Here is a 23,519-nt window from a genome sequence, read left to right as displayed (position 1 = left end):
TGAGAGCCCTTTCCGGCTCATGGGCACTAATATAGACAGGGAATGTTTCTGTCATTAAAAACAAGTCACATCTTAGGGAAGCCAATTAAATTATAAATACAGAACCCAAACAGTGTTCTTTCAGCTTCCCCATCTCCACGTGAACGTCATCCCTATCCCGACCTCACGTCCTCTTCCTTCCATAAAGACCTTCACCACGAAACACCAGCTTCACTCAAGAGCCCAAGTGGGACATTTCTGTTTGAGTTTAGCTCCCAGTAACTTTTCATATTTCATAGATGAATCTGTATGGGTTCTTCTGCTAAGAAACAAGAACAGTGCTTCCCAACATGTTCAACCATTTCCTTGGCTGCTGCTCACTCGAGCCAAATTCAGCTTTCTAGTTCTTAGCACCCACGCTCCCACCTTCCTTTAGATGAGTGGTGTTGGCATTCGGTCTTTACTCCCACACCCCCTCAGGTTCTATGAGAAACAGGAAGGCCCATCCGTCTTAAAGTAAATAGAACATGATCTAGGGTTCTTGCTTTTTTTTTTTCCCTGTGAATCTTAGGAAAAGGCATTTAAGAAACTAATCATCCCCCCTGCTTCCTCTGGTTATCTAATTTTCTAAATATGGATTTTTCTGTGTCTTGATATGTTCCATCATGGGCAGAGAAGGGCAGCAGGATTCTAGCTGGCCCTCAGCAGCTCTGATGCACTCCCGTGGGCAAAGGCATCCGAATCCTCCTTCCTACCTTTGATAATTTATTTAGTTTTGACATGTATACGCACTCTGAACTTATGAGACATTGTCACAACTTTTAGGATTACATGGGGGCTCACATAAGTACAATGGTTAAAGTGAGGCCCGGCCTTCTGATGTGGTGTTTTGACTATGTGGGGCGTAATGACACTCTCTCTTGCAGCTGCCCTGGCTCCACTGACTCGCTTACTTACCTATACTCAAACACCTTGGCACCAGCTCCTGTGTGTGCCTCAGAAATGCAATGCAGAACCCTTGGCCAAACTTTTCTTTTAAAAACCAAATACCATCTTCAGTTCATCGAATTTTCTACTGAGATGTGGGGGAGTGTTTTTCCCTTGGAAAGTTAAATCATTCATCAAAGCCAGTTGGGACAATTTCCACAATTGAAATGAAAGTAGGGTGGCTCAAGGAGAAAAAAAAAAGCAGTTAGAAGAGGAGAAAGCGGGAAAAATTGATCAGAGCAGTGTTTTTCAAGCTTTCTGTGACCCACAGCAAGAAAGACAATTTCCAGCACACTGTAATACAGCTTCCAATGCCCTCTGATATTTTCTATTCGATTTCGTGTTCTAAAATGCCCATTGGCACACTTAACTACCTTCGAGGTGCTCTAAGTTGATCTCACCATTCAATGAATCACGAAATCAAGTCAGGGCTTGAAAAACACTGGATCAGAGGTTATAATTTTGAGATCAGCAGACCTGAAATGTCATGGAACACTACTCTCTGTTGCTTTATGATTAGGTCATTTCTCAATAATATTTACCTCTTTTTTGAAGGCAGGCTTGTCTTCTTGGGACTTTTCTCTCTGAGCTTGTGCTTTGGCCCCTTTTTCTTCTTCCTTTTTATTTTCAAGAGTGGCAAGGTCACTCGTTTAAAAGAAGCCCTTTCTAGCTTACAAGAGTGAGAGGGTGCTCAGGTCACTTTGCATGTGGCTTAGGATGCTGCTGACTTGGTGCTCACATAACTCTGTGTCAGTGATTCTAAACAGCAACGTGGGATAGTTTCTTTCCACCACATTTTTTTTTCTCGTGTGCCTGCCATCATGCTCCCTGAAATCTAGCGTGACGTGGTGGTCCTTGCGCATGTTTGCAAACCTCATGTGTGGTCTGGTGCATTTTGTTTCTGATCATCTCAAATGTAGCTGTGCTCATGAGCCCCTTGTAACAAGCAAGAGTGAAAGACAAATTCGGCACAATGCAGACTTAGGGATAGAGAGTTCTCTCTGCAAAGGTGAATATGCAAGCATCTCTTTCTTTCTTTCTTTCTTTTTTTTTTTGTGGAGGTAGGGATACAGGTAGTGGTTAGGTAGAGTGTTTTAATGTAGGCTTGCAGACAGAAAAAAAAAATCTTTCACAGCTTGCAAACATCTCCCTCCGCCCCCCTTTCACCTTCTCAGGCTACATGAATTTGTTTGTGTCATCCCGATGGTAAAAAAAAACAGCAAAATGTATGCTATTAATTACCAGTCAGTTATAAATTGTGCCCCCACCCCGCCCCCCGCCATGAATGGCTTTCTGCAAGTCTACATTAAGCTCAGGTCTACATGATGGCAAATCATGGTTTTGACATACTTAATGAAAGCTCCACACCAGCTTCTTCCCCTCCTTTATTACCAGCTGATACTGAGGGGGTTATTTTTGCCTTCTTAAGGTGAAATTTCTGATCATGAGTCTTTATATCTTTTTTCCCTCCCCAGCTTTTATAATTTTTAATTAAGTGCCAAACACATGGATAAGGGGAAGAGCTCTGGTCCTCTTGCCTCATGCAGACCTATGATAGAGGGCAGTTGTTAAAAGGAATGAATGTAGATGCAGGCGCAGAATTCTAGGTCCACACAGCACCTCCAGGTTTATCATCTTTGGGTCAGTTCATTTTTCCGGTATTCATAACAAGCAAGCACAGAGCAAATAATTTCTCTCTGGCTGTCCCGGTAAATTTGGGTGATTGAATACTTAGCCATCGACGGACTGATGGCACTGATTGCTTCCTGCTTGCATATCGCTACGGCCTAGAAAAATGAACAGCTTGCCAGACCAGCAAGCACGGGGGCGGGGGGGGGGGGGGGGGGGCGCTGCAGGAACATGCCTCGCTCCCAAATCTGATGTGCATTACATTTCTCGTAAGTCACAGGCATCACACAGTTGGTGCAAAATGTGTACTGTACCTGTTTCTTTTGCACAGCTGTCTGCGGCTTATCTTCTGGTGCTGTCTTTTCATTTCCCCGTCTCCCTTCTAGTTTCTCGTCTACCTTTTCCCCTTTGCGCTTTTTCTCTTGCATCTCACTTCTGTGCTCTTCCAGCTGCCGAAGTTTCTGCTCTTCTAGCTTAGCGTTCTCCTGGTCCTTGGCCTCAGCCCGCTGCCTCTCCTCGGCCGCCTTTCTCTCTTGCTCCGCAACCCTCTCCCTCTCCCTCTCCCTCTCCCTCTCCCTCTCCCTCTCCCTCTCCCTCTCCCTCTCCTTCTCCCTCTCCCTCTCGGCTGCTTCCCTCCTGGCCCTCTCTTGCTCAGCTGCTCTTTCCTCGGCTTCCCGCCCCGCTTGCTCGGCCGCCTCCCTGCGCTCCTGCTCGGCCTTCGTTGTCTCCCCTTCTTCCTCCTCCAGCCTGGCCGCGGCCTCGGCTGGACCCCGCGCCCCCCGCTCCTCGGGTCCAGGCTCCTCTGCACCGGGCTGCCCGGTTCCCCAGCGCAGGGCCGCTGCCTCGGGGCCTGCACCTGCCGCCGCCGCCTCTACCTGATTCTCCTCCCGGCTCCCTGGCTTTGCCTTCTCTTCCTCCTCCTCTTCCTCCGCCTTCCCTTCTTCCTCTTCCTCCTGCTGCTTCTCCTCCGTGTCCCTGCAGTCGTTCTTCTGCTGAGGCTTGGTGGCCACTTGGGGCCCCGCGATGGCGTACCCCTCCTGGCCAGGCTCGCTCTTCTCCTCCTTCTCGGCGGCCTCGCCGGGGGCCGCGTTGTTCTGCAGCCTTCTGCTGGCCGGCGACGCGCTGGCGTCTGTCACTGTCACCGTGGGGTCCAGCTCCCTCTGCCGCTCCAGGGCCTCCTGCAGCCGCTTCTGGCGCCTCTCCTCCCGCCGGGCCAGGCGCTCCAGCAGCGCGGCCTCGTCGTCGCCCTCCACCGGAGCGGGTGTCGCGCCGCTCTTCCCCTCCTCGTCGGCCACACTGCACAACACAAACGACACCAAGGACAGTGGGCTGATCAGTGCGCCCGCCGGATCGCCTGGCCTGGTGCGCCCAGGGGCGCAGGTTGGGAGGCCAGCACCCCATTACCACCATCGGGGGGCCCGCCTGGCTCTCCGCAGGCCCCCCGCCCCCCACAGGCCTTGGTCCTCCGTCTTTCTCTGGCCACTGGCATCATCCCCACAGGCCAGAAGTGCTTTTGGGGGCTAAGGCCTCTTGGGAGCAACCATCAAACAAAAGGGGGGAGCATTAGTGTATATATTATACCTCGGCCCCTCGGTCTTTGGAGTTGGGTAACTCTGAGGTGCCTGCGCCCACTGGGTCTCTGAGCACCCCTGGGGTAGGAGCAAGCCCCGGAGTCCAGCAGTGGCCACAAGATCTTTCTTGGGTGGCCATCCCTTCCACGTTTCACCCGAGATGCCCCCATGTGCCCCTGGGAACCGTTCACAGATGAACCACTTGTGCTTACATCCTTTTTTTTTCTTAGTCTTTATTTATTTATTCATGAGAGACAGAGGTAGAGAGAGAGGCAGAGACACAGGCAGAGGGAGAAGCAGGCTCCATGCAGGGACCCCGATGTGGGACTCGATCCTGGGACCCCAGGGGTCACGCCCTGGGCCAAAGGCAGGCACTCAACCACTGAGCCACCCAGGCATCCCTGCTTGCATCTTTTTGTTTCAGAATCTGCTTCTTGGGTGACTCAAACTAACATAAGGATCAAACTGAGTAATGAGTGAATGCCTCTATTATCATAGAGTATTTCTACCTGTCACCACATCACCTAGAATTCCTGAGCTGGATCTGTGGGGCGCAAGGCTCTCGGAAAGGAAGCACGTGTACATCCTGGTGTGGGGATGCTGTCCTTAGGTCGGTGACCCTCGTGGCACAGATGTCTAGCCGTCCATCACAATTCATGCTCCTCCTCCCACAGCCCCAGGGAAGTAATTGCCCATCAAGGATTATATTTCCTATCTTCCCTTCTTCCTTGTACCTAGGGAGAGCCATATGTCCAGTAATTTCCAACAGAATGTGAGTGGAAGTGATGCTCTATACCAACACAATTCAGAAACAGAAGTGCAGGGACACCTGGGTGGCTTAGTGGCTAAGCACCTGCTTTCAGCTCAGGGCAATGTCCCATGGTCCTGGGATCGAGTCCTGCATCGGGCTCCCTGCAGGGAGCCTGCTTCTCCCTCTGCCTATGTCTGCCATTTTCCCTGTGTCTCTCATGAATAAATAAATAAAATTGTTAAAAAAAAAAAGGATCAGAAGTGCATTCTCTACCATTACTATTTCTGTCTGCTGACTAGATCAGAAAATTTCAAAGCCCCAGGATTTGACAGAGTCACAAGAAGAAAGTAGGTGACCAGTTTTCTCTACTACTCAGTTCTATCTACTACTCAAAAATACCCACTTTGGGCTCGTTTGTGTTGCTGCATTAAATTACTAAAGTTTGGGGATGCCTGGCTGGCTTAGCAGCTGAGCATCTGCCTTCAGCCCAGGGCATGATCCCAGAGTCCTAGGATCGAGTCCCACATCAGGCTCCCTGCATGGAGCCTGCTTCTCCCTCTGCCTGTGTCTCTGCCTCTCTCTCTGTGTGTCTCTCATGAATAAATAAATAAAATCTTAATAAGAAAATAAGAAAAAATAAATTACTAAAGTTTGGAGCTCCTTGTTGGAGCAGCTGACGTTACCCTAATATGTATACCTTCTGCACTCTTTGTCAAGAGTTCCATGAAGAAAGGGTCTCTTATCCTTCTCTATAGTAGACAAAGAATAGTTAAATTTGATATTTATTAAAGAAGAAAAGAAAATCTCTAAAAACTAAACTGGACCATATCTATCACCTCACTCACTATTCTAGCTCAAAGCCAGGGCTGTTGGTCTCCCACTGGAAGGAAACCACCAGTCATGTGATACCAGAAACTGTGACCAGAGTTGGAAAAATATGTCTTGCAATGTTTAGAAACTCCATCAAATTTCATGGTTCATACTGAACCGGGCCCATTTGAAGTTCGAGTTCACTTAATTTTGGAAAAACATTTCGCATTTAACAATAAGAAATGGTAGAGGAAAGGTTAGATTTTAAGCTTTCTTGGCTTTAACTTTTGCCATAGGTGCTGTAGGAACTGCCTCAATGAATTAGACAGAAGTATTAAATTTCCCTAAAAATACAAATAATTAAAGTTGAAGGAGAAAAGTCTATATGTAAGGATTTGGATCAACTGAATGAAAATAATTTTTAAAAGATTCCACAAATTCCAAAGTGTTAGCCAGACGAAACCAACAGATAGGGACATCTGGGTGACTCAGTAGGTTACACGTCTGACTCTTGATTTCGGCTCAGGTCATGATCTCAGGGTTGTGCCACTGGCCCTGCTTTGGGCTCTATGCTGAGCATGGAACCTGCTTAACATTCTCTCTCTCCCCCTCTGCACTGCCCTCCCAATGCTCTCTCTCTCAAAACAACAACAGCAAACGAGATTCTACTGGATCTTCCTTTGCAACAGTGATTGTCAGTAGAAGTTGAGTACCCCTTGGGGTTGTTCAGCCCCAAGAAGAATGCTAATTCTTCTTGTGGGTAATTAATATGTCAGAGACAAATTATATGTTCTCAGATCTGACTATGCTTTACTGAAGGAGCACCTGGGTGGCTCAGTCAGTTAAGCATCTGCCTTTGGCTCAGGTCATGATCCTGGGGTCCTGCATTGGGCTCCCTGTTCAGCGGAGAGGCTGCTTCTCCCTCTCCCTCTGCCCCTCAACCCAACTCCTGCTCATGCTCTCTCTCAAACAAATAAATAAAATCTTAAAAAAAAAAAAGAATATGCTTTACTGAAAAAGAAGAACTTGTGAATCAACCAACAGCATGAAATAACTAGAATAAATGGAAAAAAAAGAAGAGAAACCCATGTAGGAGCAGGAATTTTAAAGCAAGAATACTACTAGTGACTTTTAAGCTGCTGTTGATCACTCCCTAATAACCAGATTCAGAAAAGGCCTTAGAATGCCATTTTAAAACTTTTCCTTTCCCTTCCCCTTCAGCTCAAAAACAGAAAAGGCGGTAATGACTATGCAGGCCTCTTCTGTAAGGCTCTGATATGATTTTCCTGATAATAGTTAAAATTAGGTGCTTATTATGTGCAAGGCACTCTGTGTTTCATATATAGTGATCTCATTTAAATTTAACAATATTCCTGAGAGAGAGAGAGAGAGAGAGAGAGAGAGAGAGAATTTTCATTTCCATTTAACTGAAGAAACACAGGAAAAAGCCAAGTTGGAATTCAGAGCCAGATAGTGAATGCCAGAGTATATACCTACAAGCCCTTTGCCATACCTCCTCCCTAATTAGGAGCTACTCCCCAAGAAACAAGGTCTTGACTTCTCCATCTAACCAATAGCTTTCCTTATTGAATTCATCCTGCCTGATAGTATCTTCAAGACTTTCAGAAACCTGTGTAGCCACTCACTCATATTGAGGTTAAAGAGGCCAGAACCGTTTTCCTCCAGATTTTCTCGTTAGATTGACTTAAAGGAACTATCAGCAATGCCCTCCCAATCCACACAAAATAAAATAGACTAAAACCAAAACCACACATGAGATCTTGTGTGGTAGTTTCATTAGATTTAACCAATCCATAATTGCAAATAAAGCTTAGTTTTTTTCTCCATCCCCACCCCAAAATATTCTCATCTGTTTTCTACCTTGGGGCATATAAGTGACATATACTACCAAGTGGCATGACGAACTATATGCCCTTGCATGTATGAACTTATAAAAGCCCATTTTGAAGAAGTTGACCCTAGTAAGGGTTTTCAACTGTCCTGCTCACTACCAAGGCCTGTAAGAGGAAAAAATGTGCTACTGAACTCAAAAGCTTGTTTGAATAATTACATTACATTAAGCAGGATTCTGAACCTTGCCGAATATTGTAGTGATCAGAGAATACTGATTGAGGCTATAGATCAGGAGAAATAAGACATTTGTAACTTATGTCTACTTTAATTATTCAAGTCTTGAGCACCTGGGTGGCTCAGTGGTTAAGCGTCTGCCTTCAGCCTGGGGCCTGATCCTGGAGACCCGGGATCGAGTCCCATGTCAGGCTCCCTGCATGGAGCCTGCTTCTCCCTCTGCCTGTGTCTCTGTCTCTCTCTTTCTCTGTCTTTCTTTGTGTCTCATGAATAATTGAGTAAAATCTTTTAAAAATTTTCACGTCTTACTTGCTACTGGTAGGCACAGAGGACTACTAAACTAATAAATCTTCAGTTCAAAACAGATGACAATACCTAAAGAATGAATACAGTTTTCCTTATTTAAAGGTATAACCCATCATATTTAGTAAATAAAAAAGATTACTAGACTATAAAATAAAATAGAACACGTTCAAGTGGGGTGTGTTGAAGGGATGAGAAGGGGAAGAGAAAGGAGTAGTGGTGTCTGAATATCTAAATCAGTTTGGCTGTCCAAAAAATAAATAAAAATCCATCCATCCATCTATCCATCAGTTGGACTGTCCAATCTGATTAGGCACCTACAATGACCACCACATGACTGAACTAATTGGATCGAGAGAGTTGAGCTGGGCTGAGAAGGGAACGCTTCGCCCAACATATTTCCTTCATTAGACAGGCTGAGAAATAACTTAGAAATTGTCCATTCTGAAGAGGATGGTACCTGTTTTGGGCATTCACCTCCACCTGGTCAGTCACCTGCCCCAGGGATTCCTCCTCCTGCTTCTGCCGCAGCCTCTCCTGCCGGGCTCGGCGGCGCCGTTCCCGGGCGGCCTCTTCCTCGTCGTCGTCATTCCTCTGGTAGGCGATCCTGCAATACGACAAGGACAATCTCCTGAGCATGCCAGCTGCTGGCCACTTTCACCAGCTTCTTTGCAGGATAAGCCCGGAGACCCTTCCTGAGCTCAACCATTGACTGAACCAGAGAGTTCTAAATGGATCCTTTTATTCCATAAAGACTTGGTCTGAATAGTTTTCAAACTTTTAAGTATCTGAAAAGCATGAGTCTAATAGCTACAGAGGATAATTCACAGTGATCAAATAGTAGCTGAAGCAAAAAAAAAAAAAAATCTACACACAAGCAGGAGACAGTGGGTTAGCATCTTTAGATTTCTTTAACCAACCTGATTATTGACAAGTTAAGGTTTAGAAGCAGAAATCAAAGCATTGAACCAAAAAATAATCAAAACACATATTTAAAAGATTCAGCATGGTGTATGGATTATTTGTGTAGACTTTGTCACAAAGGACAGAAAAGAATCAAGTCATCAATCCAGGATTTTGGCATTAATGAGCCCAAACTGCTAATTAAAATTGAGAATACGATACCTTGTTGGCTTGGATTTTATTTTTTCCTTTCAGTTCCTTTTCACTGGTGAGAGGGGGTGCTATTGACAACTGAGACAAGGGCTTCCAAGTCAGTGAGTGTGGCTCTCTGTAAGGCCGCCTCCTTTCCTTTACAACATGCACTGGTATCTTACCACCCACACGTTGGGCCCACCATGGTAGCCCCAGGTGTATATCATAGATAGAAACCCAAGAGCTGAGGTACATAGAAGATGCATGGAGGGATTTGCACACATAGGTGTTATTCAGTTTTTGTAGATTCGTTTGAAGCAAGTATCAATCTAGGAAAATTATACTATCCCTATGTTGCATACATTTCCATTAATACTTATTCCCAAATAAGGAAGTGGAGGTGGGGAACTATAAATGTCCAAACTCAAGAGGAAATGACCTGCATGGTTACCCTGGCTCCTTGTGAAGGAGGAGCTCATACTGAGATACAGAGAGCCAAGGACGCATGGCTGGGCTGGTTGGCCCACTGGCCTTGGGCCAGCCAGCCTGGTGCGGCCATGGATTGGGATGATGCTGCATTGTGCAGTGGCCCTGCCTTTTACTTTATGCAGTTAAAGTGCTTTTATCATGATGTTCCTTACACGTCCACAAATAGACATCCAGGTATGTGAACATTTCATGCTTATAATTCTTTAATAATGACAAGCCTAAAATAATTTACTAACAAAAGAAAATAAAACGGCAGAACTGTATAATTGGTACCAACAATAGGTACCTGCTATAACTGATGATGCTTGTGTTAGATTACAAATTAGACATTTTCAGGCCTAGATCCAGACTTTATTTCATCTGTTTCTGCCTTCTGATTTCGATAATAAGAACGCTATGCATGTCTTTCACCTATACAAAACAAGATTAACAATCCCAAAGGCTGGTTGGTTTGCTCTTTGTTACTTGAGAAAATCTGACTTCATCCTTACTAAAATCTGCTGGTGTACAATACTCAAATGCCAATATAAATAAAATGTCACAGTAATTCTGTGAAACTGACTGGTTTATTTCTACCAGATATGGAGAGGAGGGTGGTGTGATGTCGTTAGAGGAGGACTCAATAAACCTGATTTCTAGAAATGCTCTCTTCCTAGCTGGCAGCCCTTTAACCTAAGTTAAAGTCCCTTGCCTATAAGTGCATGACAATCCAATGAAATCTTGGACATGTCACGGTAAGGCATTCTACAGTGCAATACTTTGTTGTTATTAGCAAAGTTCAGTTGAGGAGGGGCTTTGTGAGGAAAGATGAGTTCAATTTTAGATTGGTTGAATTTGAGGGGACAGCACGACATGAATCGAGTGTTCCTTTCAAATTCAATCACATTGTAATTTGCAGTCAAAAGCCCTTCCCAGTGGTTTGGCTTTAGCCTTCAGATTCTTGGCCTAATATTCCTTTGGCTTACTTCTCAGTAGACAGCTTTAACCACAGCAGGGAGAATGAGTCCTTAATGATTGCTTCCCAAGCTAATCAAACAGAAAGGCTTAATTCGCTCTTCTACATCTCTGGATCAGCCGTGAGGTCTTGGCTACTACTTGGGGCTTTTCTTTTCCAAAACAAGCAAGAGACCTAAAAGCTCCATCTGGGACATCCTAGGCTAAAAACAACTCCCCCATCCCCCACCTTCCCCTAAATGGAATCTCACGTGGAACCCTCAATTTCCCACTATATTTGAACAATTTGAGAAGTTACTGCCTTCAATCTCCCATCTGCCCAACTAGATTTGCCTCCTATCAATATTTCTTCACCTTGGATTTCTCCTCAGAGGGCTGGCCTGAAGACCAGACCACTCACTCCTCTGTCTCTTCTAACTCTTCTTGTTTTGATTTTCTTCATTGATAGCTCCTTGCCTAGGATACACAGTTATCAGAGCTAGATTTTTAAGGATCTTTTATTACTACTAATAAAGAAACACATTAATGTTTTTTTCAAAGTTAAAAACAAACAGGGAGCCAAAATACTTCCAGGGTATTTTGAATCACAACATGCCCAGTTGCTGGCTCTGCCCACTTGACTTTATAAGTGAAATTCTCTCCATGCCAGATGCTTGCTATGTGTGGAAATTCTTTGACTCTTAAACTCCCTACATGAGCCTCAGTAGTTGCTCAGCTTTTAGATCTCTCCCATAGCAGCTTACCCTTCACACGATTACCACACGTTTATTTAATCTTTCTTTCAAAATGGAAAACAATGCAATTGTTTCATTTTTCTGATTCTAAAAGTAACATACATTTCTTATTTGCTTACACCATACACTACCAGATGCATGAAAGAGAAAGTGAAAATCAGCTCCCTAATCACACCACTCAGATATGCACACGGCTAATATCTGATATATTTTACCAGACATCTTGTTATGCATGCATACTTTTATTTATTTTTTTAAAAGATTTCATTTATTCATTTAAGAGAGAGAAAGAGCATGAGTGGCAGGGTGGGGAAGAGCAGAGGGAGAAGCAGAATCCCTGGTGAGCAAGGAGCCCGATGTGATGCAGGGCTCGATCTTAGGACCCTGAGACCATGACCTGAGCTGAAGGCAGACACTTAACAGACTCAGCCACCCAAGTGTCCTGATATTTCTATTTTTAACATTAGCAAAACCTAATTTTCAACAGCAACATAGTATTATTCTATGTCTAGATCTACACAGCAATTTTATTATATTATATGGATGTACTATAATGCAACCTATTTTCTATAGATAGTTAAGATTTTTCTAACTTTATGTTCTTATAAACAAGGCTGCAAAGGACATCGTTATAGATATACTTTTATCATTTGTCTAGGAAAAATTCTTAGAAGTTAGCATTTCTGAGTTTAAGAGTATCTTCATCTAAAAGGCATGTTAGCAAATTGCTCTTCAGAAAGGTATATAGCACCAGCAATGTAAGTGAGTGCTAGTTCCACCATAAGCAGAATTTGTCCGAAAGGACAGATGAGTACACAGCATCCTTAATATATCCAAATGTTAGCACACTCTCTGCTTTACACTCAGGTAAAACCAAAATGTTAACATTTCTAATTTTCCACACACCAGATGCTGACTAGTAAAAATCATACCCAACCACCCACTGGATTGTAATAATAAAAGTGTATCGATCCCTTTGTTCCTTCTGTGAAACTTCAGCAGATGCCAGCAGTAACCGGTCCAGTGATATGGGGCTACTGCTCCCAGATGACTCGGGGGATCCCCCTCAGAGGGACTCAAAGTTCCTCTGAATCATCTGAGAATGACTAAACTATGTTTATTAGAGATTTAATCATTTGACTGTGATCTATTCTTTTAAGAAACTGGTAATTCAAAAATGATAGGGAAGGCACTTCTATCAAACAAAATTTTTTGATTGTCCAGAATTGATCATTTTCCCATCCATGCTGGGTGTAAGCAGGTTCACCATGGAGTATTACGCCTTGTTTCTGCTAACTACCTTCGCTCCTCTCTTGGAGAATACCTGGGGAAAGATATGGTCAGCATTACCACCGGAAAGCTAGTGCTGCTAGGAGCAAAATGGCTCATTAAATATTTGTGTGTGTGTGTGTGTGTGTGTGTGTGTGAATACATGTTAAAAAAATCTCTAAAGTCCATAAAAATTACATGATGTTATTTGATTGTGTCAGTGGCATGAAAAAAGCAGAGAGGACTGGTTTTTCTTTCATTCCCAGAACCAGCAGCTTAAAAGCTCTGGTGTTATAAGAAAAAAACACAACTATGCAATGGGAAAACCTTCTTGGAATGCTATGGCTTTCACACCAAAGACGTTTTAAGTTTTTACCACTAGAGCTCTACAGCCTCAGTATATTCAAGCAACAAGATAATCATGTTACATGCTGTGCCATTTAGACAGAAAGTTCAAATAAATAAAAGTACTGCACACACGGCAAATAAGGAAATCACTGAGGAATGAGTGTCTACGTTTGGATGGGCCATGGTCTAAATGGAGACTAGATGAGAGAAAGAGGAAGCAGTGAAGCTTCCACAGTAAGACATCGGAGCAAGGCACCAGTCATCTCGCCTCAGTGTTCCCCTCACCCCATTTTCCCCATCAAATCTTTCTCAAGAATTGTACAACATCAGCAAAATTCTTAGAATTTCACCTATAGTATAGGCTGTTTCGTTTTGTTTTTATCCCGTGCTCCCCACAGTCTGAAGAATATTGCCCTATTTCTTTTTATCTTGTCTTTTTTACATTTTGCTACTTTTGATTTGAGACTACAGTACAAAGTTTCCAAGCAAAAATGCTGGCAATGTATTTTATTAACCAAACAAGACATCTTATCTGGAAATCGTGTTTAAAAATAGAATAAGGGAATGCAATCACCACTTTCATGGAGGGGGAGGAAGCTGATTTTATTGCATGTTTAGGAGCATGAAAGACCTAGAGAGTGAAAAAGGAGTATGACTGAGTCTATAATGAATACAAATTTACCTATTCTATGTTGATAATCACAGTACTAATCTGAGAAATTAACTGGACAACCAAATAGTTAATCATGTTTGGGTTTGCAATCTTGCTAGTCTTTTTTTTTTTTTTTTAAACACACGTGGCATATACGATGCAATTATTTTATAATTTAAAAAAAATCTAATAATGTATTTGATGATTTTCAAAATCAGTTCACCAAGACACAATTTATTCTTATTGTCTCCTGCACAGGATCCCTCAGTGTATTTAACCATTTTCCTACAGACAGACATTTGGGTTTTCCCCGGTTTTTCTCTGTTGCCTACAGTGCTGCAAATGCCTTCTTGTGTACCCCTGTGTTTTTATAGGGTAGATACTGGGAAGTGGAATAGTACATGTTCATTTAAATTGGAAAGATTCTGTAGTTGTTCCAGGTTATTCTAAGTGGCAAATTCCCCCATGCTCTGTCATTTCAAATAACCAAGACACAGCAACGTATATCAAGATGTTACTTAGCCTACTAAGGCTACTGCTGACAGGACCAGAGAACATATTGAATCTTCTATATCTTGCATGGTGATGGTTTCTACTATTTTGAGAATGTGGATCCTTTTAAAATATCAAGACGGGTGCCTGGATGGCTCAGTCGGTTGAGTGTCCGACTCTTGGTTTCTGCTCAGGTCATAATCTCAGCATCATCAGGCTCCGTGCTTGGCAGGAAGTCTGCTTGAGATTCTCTCTCCCTCTGCCCCTCCCACTCGTGCTCTCTCTTTCTCTCTCTAAAATGAGTTGCCCTAAAAAAAAGTTAAAAAATAAAATATCAAGAAACATTAAGATATAATGACAATTGCTTCTATTTTTGATGTTTACTAATAAAATGTTCTATAAAGTGTCTATAAATGCACACTACATAAAAGAGAATCTGTCTTATAAGCCACTGCATTTATATATATTTGAAGCACAGTCTTTCATACCTAAAACAGTTATTTGTCAGACTACAGACCAGACATACTTGGTGTGGATATGAATCTGGAAATCTCTTCCAGTACCTTCACCACTGGAGCACCACAAGTGCACAGCAAGAGATTACAGGAACCACTGAATAGACTTTGAACTGTCACCTTCCAACCCTTTTGCTTTTCCACATTCCCCATGCTTCGTAAGCACACTGATACACAGATACACACGCAGATCCACAGGTTAAGTGAGGAAAGCCACAGAGAAAATAAAAGGCTCAAGGCACTAAAATGAGGCCTATTTATTAAACACTTTGAAAAAAAAACCCACCATGGAACCCTTCACGAATTTGTGTGTTTTGCACACAAATTGCAAGCATAGGGGCCATGCTAATCTCTGTATCACCATTTGAGTGTATGTGCTACTAAAGCCAGCACGATTTTATTAAAGACTTAAAGAGGTCCCCATTCAGATCAGTTTCTAAGTCTACCTGCTTTCCTTAATTGCCTGTGCCACATTCCTATATTTTAAAAAGAGAATATGGCACTTAAAATTCTAACAGATTGAATAAATTTGCCACCTCAAAGAAAGCATCCTACCAATAGGTTACCATTTGCAAATTCACATTCACTTATAGGCCAGTAGGTAGTTGGATGGGCTCTCCCCTCCCTGCATCCCACACCACTTCTACTCTCATATAAGGAGTTGTCCAAGAGAAGGGGGCGCTGGTAGAGGGAAATTCCAGGTTGTAACTGAGACACTGAACCACTAACATGATCCTGTACCCAGCTTTCTGCAGCTCTACACTCCTCACATAGGCCAGATCCAGGAGAAGACCTCAAGAAATAATTACTACTACTACTACTACTACTACTACTTCTCTTTTTTCTTCTTCTTCTTTTTTTTTTTTAAGATTTTTTATTTATTTATGAGAGAGAGAGAGAGAGAGAGAGAGATGCAGAGACACAGGCAGAGGGAGAAGCAGGCTCCATGCAGGGAGCCCGACGTGGGACTTGATCCCGGGTCTCCAGGATCACGCCCTGGGCTGAAGGCAGTGCTAAACCACAGAGCCACCCAGGGATCCCCTGTTCTTGTTCTTCTTCTTTTTTATTTTTTAAATTTTTATTTATTTATGATAGTCACAGAGAGAGAGAGAGAGAGAGGCAGAGACACAGGCAGAGGGAGAAGCAGGCTCCATGCACCGGGAGCCTGATGTGGGATTCGATCCCGGGTCTCCAGGATCGCGCCCTGGGCCAAAGGCAGGCGCCAAACCGCTGTGCCACCCAGGGATCCCTTTCTTCTTTTTTAAAGAACAACTTCTTAGTCAATTACTTTTTTCTGATTTCCCACACTCTTGGTTCTACATCATTGTTTTAACCTGGGTCTCAATATAGGACCCAGCTTAGAGTTAAAAACCTCATGTGGGTTGAAGATGTACTCATCAACTGTTAGGAGGCAAGATGACTCATACATACTTTCATTATTCTTTTTCATGTACCAAAAAACCCTGGTGATTTTCTTTCATAATATGAAATGCAAGCAGAATCTCTAAACATATTCAGTCAGCTCTGTGAATTGCTCAAAAGCTTTTAGCGAAATCTCAAGCAATGCTGTGATCAGGAGGGAAAATCCAAGCTACTGAAATGAGTCATATTTGCCCTGTAGATTTACTGTATGTTTGAAAGTTAAAAGAGGTTTATAGCAACATTCCAAGGCTCTTAAATATGATTTTGTTTATATGTGGTGTCTGCAAGATGTTGTGGTTTCATTTAATGCACATAAAGTCCAATTCTGAATGTCTTCCCCTTGAATTCCTTAAGGAAAGGCATTAAAAATTACAACGGAGGAAAAAAAGATGGAGAAAAAGAGATTTTTCAAGGAAGAACATGTTTAGAAACAGATTAATAGCTAATAGTCTATTGGTGTGTTAGTCATTATAGGATAGAATGAAAGGAAATTCCTTTGATTTAGAGTATTTATATTGAAAAATATTGTTACTGTTTATTATAGATATTGATATATTTTATATACATATTTTTTTGGTAGGAAAAGAAGGTAAAAATAAGCTGAATACCATTGTATAATTCATTGGTATATCAGTGGTGTGCCTTTTCTCAGGGTGAAGGCATATAAGGGGGATAGTACAGTACTCTGAAGAAACTCACCCCGGACAAGAGCTATGTTCTATTTCATCTGTTCCCCCTTGTCCCACCCCATCTCCACTCACCCCCACCCCACTTTTGAGAATTACTAAAGTCTGCACAGCAAACATAAGTTTTGCATCCCAATAGTAAGACACTGTGTGCTTCCATCCTTCAGTGTTCTTATACATGTCATCACTGCCAGTTGTCACCCCCCTTCCACATGCTTCAGATGATGGTGACATTCCATAATCACACAGGTTTTATAACCGCAGACCATGGTGGGGAAGCAGGTAGAAAGCAACAGAAGACAGTGAAAGACCAACCTCTTCATCTTGCCTCTCTCTACACTGCAACTAGCTGGTTCTTAGCATCATGAGGACTGCAACGTCCTGTTCTAAAAACGAGATCAGGTCTGACTGAGCATATGTGGTCGGAAGAGACCTGGGGGCCCTGTGAGTTCTGACTCTGATTCGGGGTTGTATGGGTAACTAAGGGCTTCTGGGCACATGATTCTCAGAATGGTCTTGCCCTCAGGTCGGCAGATGCCTAGTTCAGAGACTCATTTCTGAATCAAGGCAGGTAGCACAGCAAATTGTTTAAAATATGGATTTGAATTGTTTGGGATTTTATTATACTTGCTTAATTTTAATTTTTCTCTAAGCTAAAAGAAGCATACTATCCTATTTCTTTTTTATTTTACCAGAGAATTTATTTGTTATTTTTAAAAATTTACATTCAATTTGCCAACATATAACACCCAGTGCTCACCCCATCAAGTGCCCTCCTTAATGCCCGTCACCCCATTACCCCATCCCCTCCACCCACTTCCCCTTCTGCAATCCTCAGTTTATTTCCATTTATTTCCCAGCGTTAGGAGTCTCTCGTGTTTGTCTTCCTAATTTTCCCCCTTTCTCTCTCTCTTTTTTTGATTTTATTTATTTATTCATGAGAGACAGAGAGAGAGAGAGAGAGACAGAGACAGAGACACAGGCAGAGGGAGAAGCAGGCTCCTTGTGGGGAGCCAGATGTGGGACTTGATTCTGGGATTCCAGGATCACGCCCTGGGCTGAAGGTAGATGCTCAACTGCTGAGCCACTCAGGCGTTCCTCCCCTCTTCCCTTATGGTCCCTTTCACTATTTCTTATATTCCACATATGAGTGAGGCCATATGATGATTGTCTTTCTCTGACTGACTTATTTCACTCAGCATAATACCCTCCAGTTCCAACCACATCAGTATAATACCCTCCAGTTCCACCACATCCAACCACAACCACCAAAGGTGGGTATTCATCCTTTCTGATGGTTGAGTAATATTCTATTGTATACATAGACCACATCTTCTTTATTCCTTCATCTGTCAAAAGACATCGTGGCTCCTTCCACAGTTTGGCTATTGTGGACATTGCTGCTATAAACATCGTGGTGCAGGTGTCCTGGTGTTTCACTGCATCTGTATCTTTGGGGTAAATCCCCAGCAGTGCAATTGCTGGGTCGCACGGCAGCTCTATTTTTAACTCTTTGAGGAACCTCCACACAGTTTTCCAGAGTGGCTGCACCAGTTCACATTCCCAACAACAGTGCAAGAGGGTTCCCCTTTCTCCACATCCTCTCCAGCATTTGTTGTTTCCTGTCTTGTTAATTTTAGCCATTCTCACTGGTGTGAAGTGATATCTCATTGTGGTTTTGATTTGTATTTGCAATCAATATTTTAATGAAAAAGATATTTAGCATAACATACATTGTATCTGTAAATGAGTGTATAGTGTGTATGACATGTGACCACTTTAAAAGATAATGAAACGGACTACCCAGCTGAAATGGCACCAGCATACTGGAGACTCCTATGTGCCCTCATCACTCTCTTCCCCCTATCTCTGTTTAAGTGCATCCAAATAACCTCTAACCCAAATTTGGGGTTATTTTCATTATTCTCCTACTTTTCTTTGTAGTTTTATTCCCACTATACGCATCCCTCAACAATTTATTTTTTAGTTTTGCCTTCTTACAACTTAATGTAATAACACTATACGCATTCTATGACTAGTGTCTTTCACAAAACTATGTGTTTTCGAGATTCATCTATGCCTATATGAACAGCTGTAGTTTATAATGACAGATGAGGCACAGGGTTTTCCAAACATTTCTTGAGACTGGGATTAATATCTAACTCTTTATTCAGTTGGTACCATTTTCTTTTTGAAAGTACATTGAGGTTAAGTGATATTTGGTAGAACTAAAGGAATAGAATCTGGATTTGCTTTCTTATTGAATTGCTATTTTTTAAAAAGATTTTATTTATTTATTTATTTGCAAGATAGAGAGCATGATGGGGAGGGGCAGAGGGAGAGAATGCAAAGCTGAGCTCTGAGCCCAATAGGGGATTTGATCTCAGGACCCCAAGATCAGGACCTGAGCCGAAATCAATAGTCCAATGCTTACCCGACCAATCCACCCAGGAGTCCCCATTGAATTGTTATTTTTATCACAGTTATTTTTGAAAGGAACAAGGCATCTGTCAAACCTATTTAGTACAGATTTTGGAGGAATAATTCCATGACAGTTTCCTGAGATAAAACTAAATAAAATCTCTTTATTTTGTCACACACAGACAGGACTGCATTTGCACCGCTCCTGCTATCCTGCCCTGTTAAAATAATAAGCTTGGTCAGATCCAAACAGGTCACTGTTTCATTTATAAATGTTTAGGAGGCGTAGGTATGGAAAGAGCAGGTTGATGATGGAGATCTATTTTGCTCCTCACTTGGTTATTCAAGATAAACTTTGGTCAAAATTAATGAAAAGGAGTAAGAGAAAAGTTCAAGTGGCCAGTAAGAGAATTAAAATGAAGTAACCAAACTTTCCTCTCTTTCAACTCTTATTCAACTGGTATGAAGCATGGCTAATAGCGATAAACCTGTTTACTGTATTTTCATAAATATTACCTTTTCTTCATCCTCAACCTAGGATTCTTTGTCTAACAAGATATACTAATAAGAATCTTAAATAAATATGGTCATTAATTAACATAGGCCTTTAAAAATATTGTCAATCAAAAGTAAAATATGACTTGAGGCTATTTCCTGACTGCTGTATCCATTAAAGGACAATCTTGCTTTCATGAACACAGTAGATGTGAACAATCAACCTTGGGCTGAATTTTTTTTCAAGTAAAACATGTTAAAGTAATTCAGACCCAAGTACCTATGACTGGCAACACTACATTTTTGCCAGTTCTATCTTTTCCACAGGGGTCTGGACCTGGATATATAACTCATTCAACATTGCCCCAGAACAGGGTGTAGGGTGACCTCCACATCCCACTGGCCTGTTTGGAACAACCACATCTGACTGCAGATACATATATAAGCAGATTCTTTTCATAGCCAAAGACTCTTAAGAACAGAAATTGCCCTTCTCATCTTTGAATGTAAAATTACAAACTCATTTTAGATGAATCTTACACTCAGTGTGATCTGGAAATTCAGGTCTTACTCCCAAATTTGAAATATTTGTGTGATGTGGTACAAAGGTCCATAATTTCACGTGGTGGAGATTCTAATTATGGTACTATCAATAGAGCAATTGGAAAAAATGAAAACAAGATGTCCTTAAATGGAGATTATGAACCTGTGATTAATTAAAGGGAATCCCTGGTAAGGGGAAAGTGGTATTGCAGACATGCCGACGGATATGGTACATGGCATGTGGATAGTGCTAACTGAAGTCACATGTCCCATGTCAGCTGAGAGGATTCTCCGCATCCTCTCTAGACAGGCAGTGCTTACTGCAGGAAAATTTATGGGTAATAGATTTTCATAACAGGCCTTTTATGATCCTCTCCTCCCCCAAAAGTACCCTCTGGAGCTTTCTGCTTCCACTCTCATTTTTCTTAATTGGAAAAAGATTTACTGTTCATTTCCTCTTTCCCGGTACTCTCTGCTGGCTCCACTTCTTTCCGTTCGGTGGCATAGCCTTCCATCCCCCTGCCCAACCCCCTCTCATCCTTCCTCTCTTCCTCAGGAACAGAAAGCTCCACTATACTGATAAATAGGACACTGGAGCATTGTTTCTAGCACCTTTGCTGAAATACATATCACTCCGACAAGAAAGCATATTTTGGGGTGATTACTACCTTCCTGACACCAGAGGTATTGCACAAACTTACCTAACGCCAGCTGGCTAGTAGTTCCCCTCCAAGTGCTAGAACTGCAAAGTTCTGTTTATAAGTGGTAGCAAAGAGAAAGACAAGCCTTGAGTGGAGACAGGAAATGGAAAATGATGGGCCAAATCCTGGATGTTTGGCCCTTTGGAAAGAACATTTATTCTTGCAGAGGACTTGGGAGCCAACCCTTGCTAATGGGTCCAATCTCCCTACTGTTGGGAAAAAGTCAAGGAGTTTGCTCTGCATTTGGTGGATCATCTTCCTAAGTCAACAGAAACTTTACCTAATACTGGGCCTGCTCGTTGCAGAGGGGAAAAAGCAAACACCTATTTGTTTGGACTTGGGTAAGAGCCAGCCTGACCAAACTAAAAGACTTCCATGCTGAAAGACTCTCTTTGAGTTAATAGAAGACTCCTATAAAAATGAGAATATTTTAACAGAGTAATATTAAATGATGAAGCACTTCCATTTGTGTGTGTTAATTGAATTAGAATCCCCAACAGCTTAAGAATCAGACAGCCTGGGCTCCGAGAGAGGGAGACACGGGCATCAGAGACATTCTGGAACAGTATTTAAATAACTCAAGGGTATCTGCTATCTCTCAAGGGATAGCAGATTTCTATCCCAACGATAGATTATTAACCAACAAGGCTTATGCTGACTTCCGACTAGATACTAAAGCAATCACGAGTTCCTTAAAACTGTTACCTGGTACAGGAGGCACTGGTTCAGTAGGGGAGATAACTGACTTTACCCTAAAGATATCCTATTTTCTAACCACAAATTACAGAGTTATAGCATTGGCACTGGCTTATCGGTTTCTAATCTTGTGTACATTTTTCTCCCCAGTCAAAGCGGTGGTCCAGGGATCCCTGGGTGGCGCAGCGGTTTGGCGCCTGCCTTTGGCCCAGGGCGCGATCCTGGAGACCCGGGATCGAATCCCACATCGGGCTCCCGGTGCATGGAGCCTGCTTCTCCCTCGGCCTGTGTCTCTGCCTCTCTCTCTCTCTCTCTGTGACTATCATAAATAAATAAAAAAAAAAAAAAACAAAAAAAAACAAAAAAAAACAAAGCGGTGGTCCATGTGGGACCTAAACTTTGAGAGGACAGTTAAATTCAGGTCGAACATCAGGTGGGGAGCTGTGTGCAGCAAAAGGGGCTGCCTGAGGAGTCTAGATTCTGAGGATGACATGGTTGGTTTCTGGGCCAGTTATGAAGATAGGGTCTTGACTTGTGGTAGTGGGAAACTGCAAACAGATCCTCAGGTGGCCAGAATCAGAACATCCACTCAACAGATATTTATTGAACATCTCCTCTGTTCAAGACACTGAAAGTGGAAACCAAGATGAATTAAACTCCTGAAAGGAGTTCTTAATCTGGTAGGGAAGCAAAGACATGGGTAAGAAGGTAATAGCAGGGCAGCCCAGGTGGCTCAGTGGTTTAGCGCCGCCTTCGGCCCAGGGCGTGATCCTGGAGACCCGGGATCGAGTCCCACGTCGGGCTCCCTGCATGGGGCCTGCTTCTCCCTCTGCCTGTGTCTCTGCTTCTCTCTCTCTCTCTCTGTTTCTCTCATGAATAAATAAATAAAATCTTAAAAAAAGGAGAGAATGTAATAGCAGATAAAATGTGGTAGATATCATAGGAGACTTACTGATACAGTGATCTAAAGTTTAGAGGAAGAAGAAGGTATTGCCAGCTGAGAGATCAGAGAAGGCTTCATGGAGGAAGCAGTATTTGAGCTGGATCTTTTAGGATTGAGGGGGTGGGGGAACGGAAGAGGCCCTACCCACATACAGAGAGCTCAAATGGTGAGGTTGCAGAGTCAGGAAATATGGATGTGGAAAAGCAAACAATTCAGTCTGGCCAGGGCTTGGAGTTCACGAAGGGCATTAGTGAAGCTCCAGTTGTGCTTGGCAGACGCAGAAAGGCAGCTCCCCATAACTGAAGAGTAAACCAAACATTTTACAAAGCTTAAGGAGAGAGGCTTCTTCCATGGCAGTAGCCCCAGGGAAGTGCACAGAGAGGATTTCCTAGTTTCTGTCTCCACTCCGGGTATTTCATTCACTCTGCAGCTCTCCCAACAGATAAAGGGCCAGCTCCCCAATATCAAGGGCTCCATACATCTTAGCTGCAAGAGGAGGCTGCTTCAGTTCAGCAAATCCAGCCACCACTGACAACAGTAGCACTGCAAAGGATCCTTCAAGAGCCACACACTAGGACTTTCCATTTTCTAGAACAGCATCTCTGTCCTCTCTTATTTTTGCCACCTTCTCCACTGTCTTGTACTCACTTTGCCCAAAGAGTTAAATCAGATTTTTCACTTCTCCTGCTTGTAAATAAGGTCCTAGGTAAAAATCCAAAATGTGGTGAAGGGATGAGATATTAGGACCATGGAATAATAAACTAGAAAGGATTTTGGAGGTTATTTTCAACCCAAGCTCCACATTTTACACATGGTAACCTAGGCCTAAGAGGTGAAGTGATTCATTCAAGTAATTACAAAATCAAGACATCAGATGCAAGTCTATGCAGTTCCCATCACTGTTCTCTTTCTAACCTATGACACTGTATGGGCTTGCTTAGGGCAC

At 42.7% G+C, this 23,519-nt stretch overlaps 1 protein-coding gene across 15 annotated transcripts in view; it reads right to left on the bottom strand.

Annotated features, from left to right (window-relative positions):
• CALD1 (caldesmon 1) overlaps positions 1-23,519 on the bottom strand; it is a 188,414-nt gene that overhangs the window by 32,552 nt on the left and 132,343 nt on the right. For 9 of the 15 annotated variants that reach the window (XM_049094656.1, XM_049094653.1, XM_049094652.1 and 6 more), the window contains 3 exons: positions 8,579-8,725; positions 2,910-3,891; positions 1,509-1,583 (listed from right to left, as the gene is read on the bottom strand). In XM_049094656.1, coding sequence (XP_048950613.1) covers positions 1,509-1,583; positions 2,910-3,891; positions 8,579-8,725 — 1,204 coding nt within the window. The remainder of the gene's footprint in view (positions 1-1,508; positions 1,584-2,909; positions 3,892-8,578; positions 8,726-23,519) is intronic. The other 6 variants (XM_049094658.1, XM_049094661.1, XM_049094660.1 and 3 more) reach the window with 1 other exon arrangement.

The sequence above is a fragment of the Canis lupus genome, chromosome 16 (genome assembly GCF_003254725.2).
Source record: "Canis lupus dingo isolate Sandy chromosome 16, ASM325472v2, whole genome shotgun sequence".
NCBI classification, from domain to species: domain Eukaryota; kingdom Metazoa; phylum Chordata; class Mammalia; order Carnivora; family Canidae; genus Canis; species Canis lupus.
Note: the sequence above shows the minus strand (reverse complement) of the source record. Positions and strands in the feature narration are given on the sequence as shown.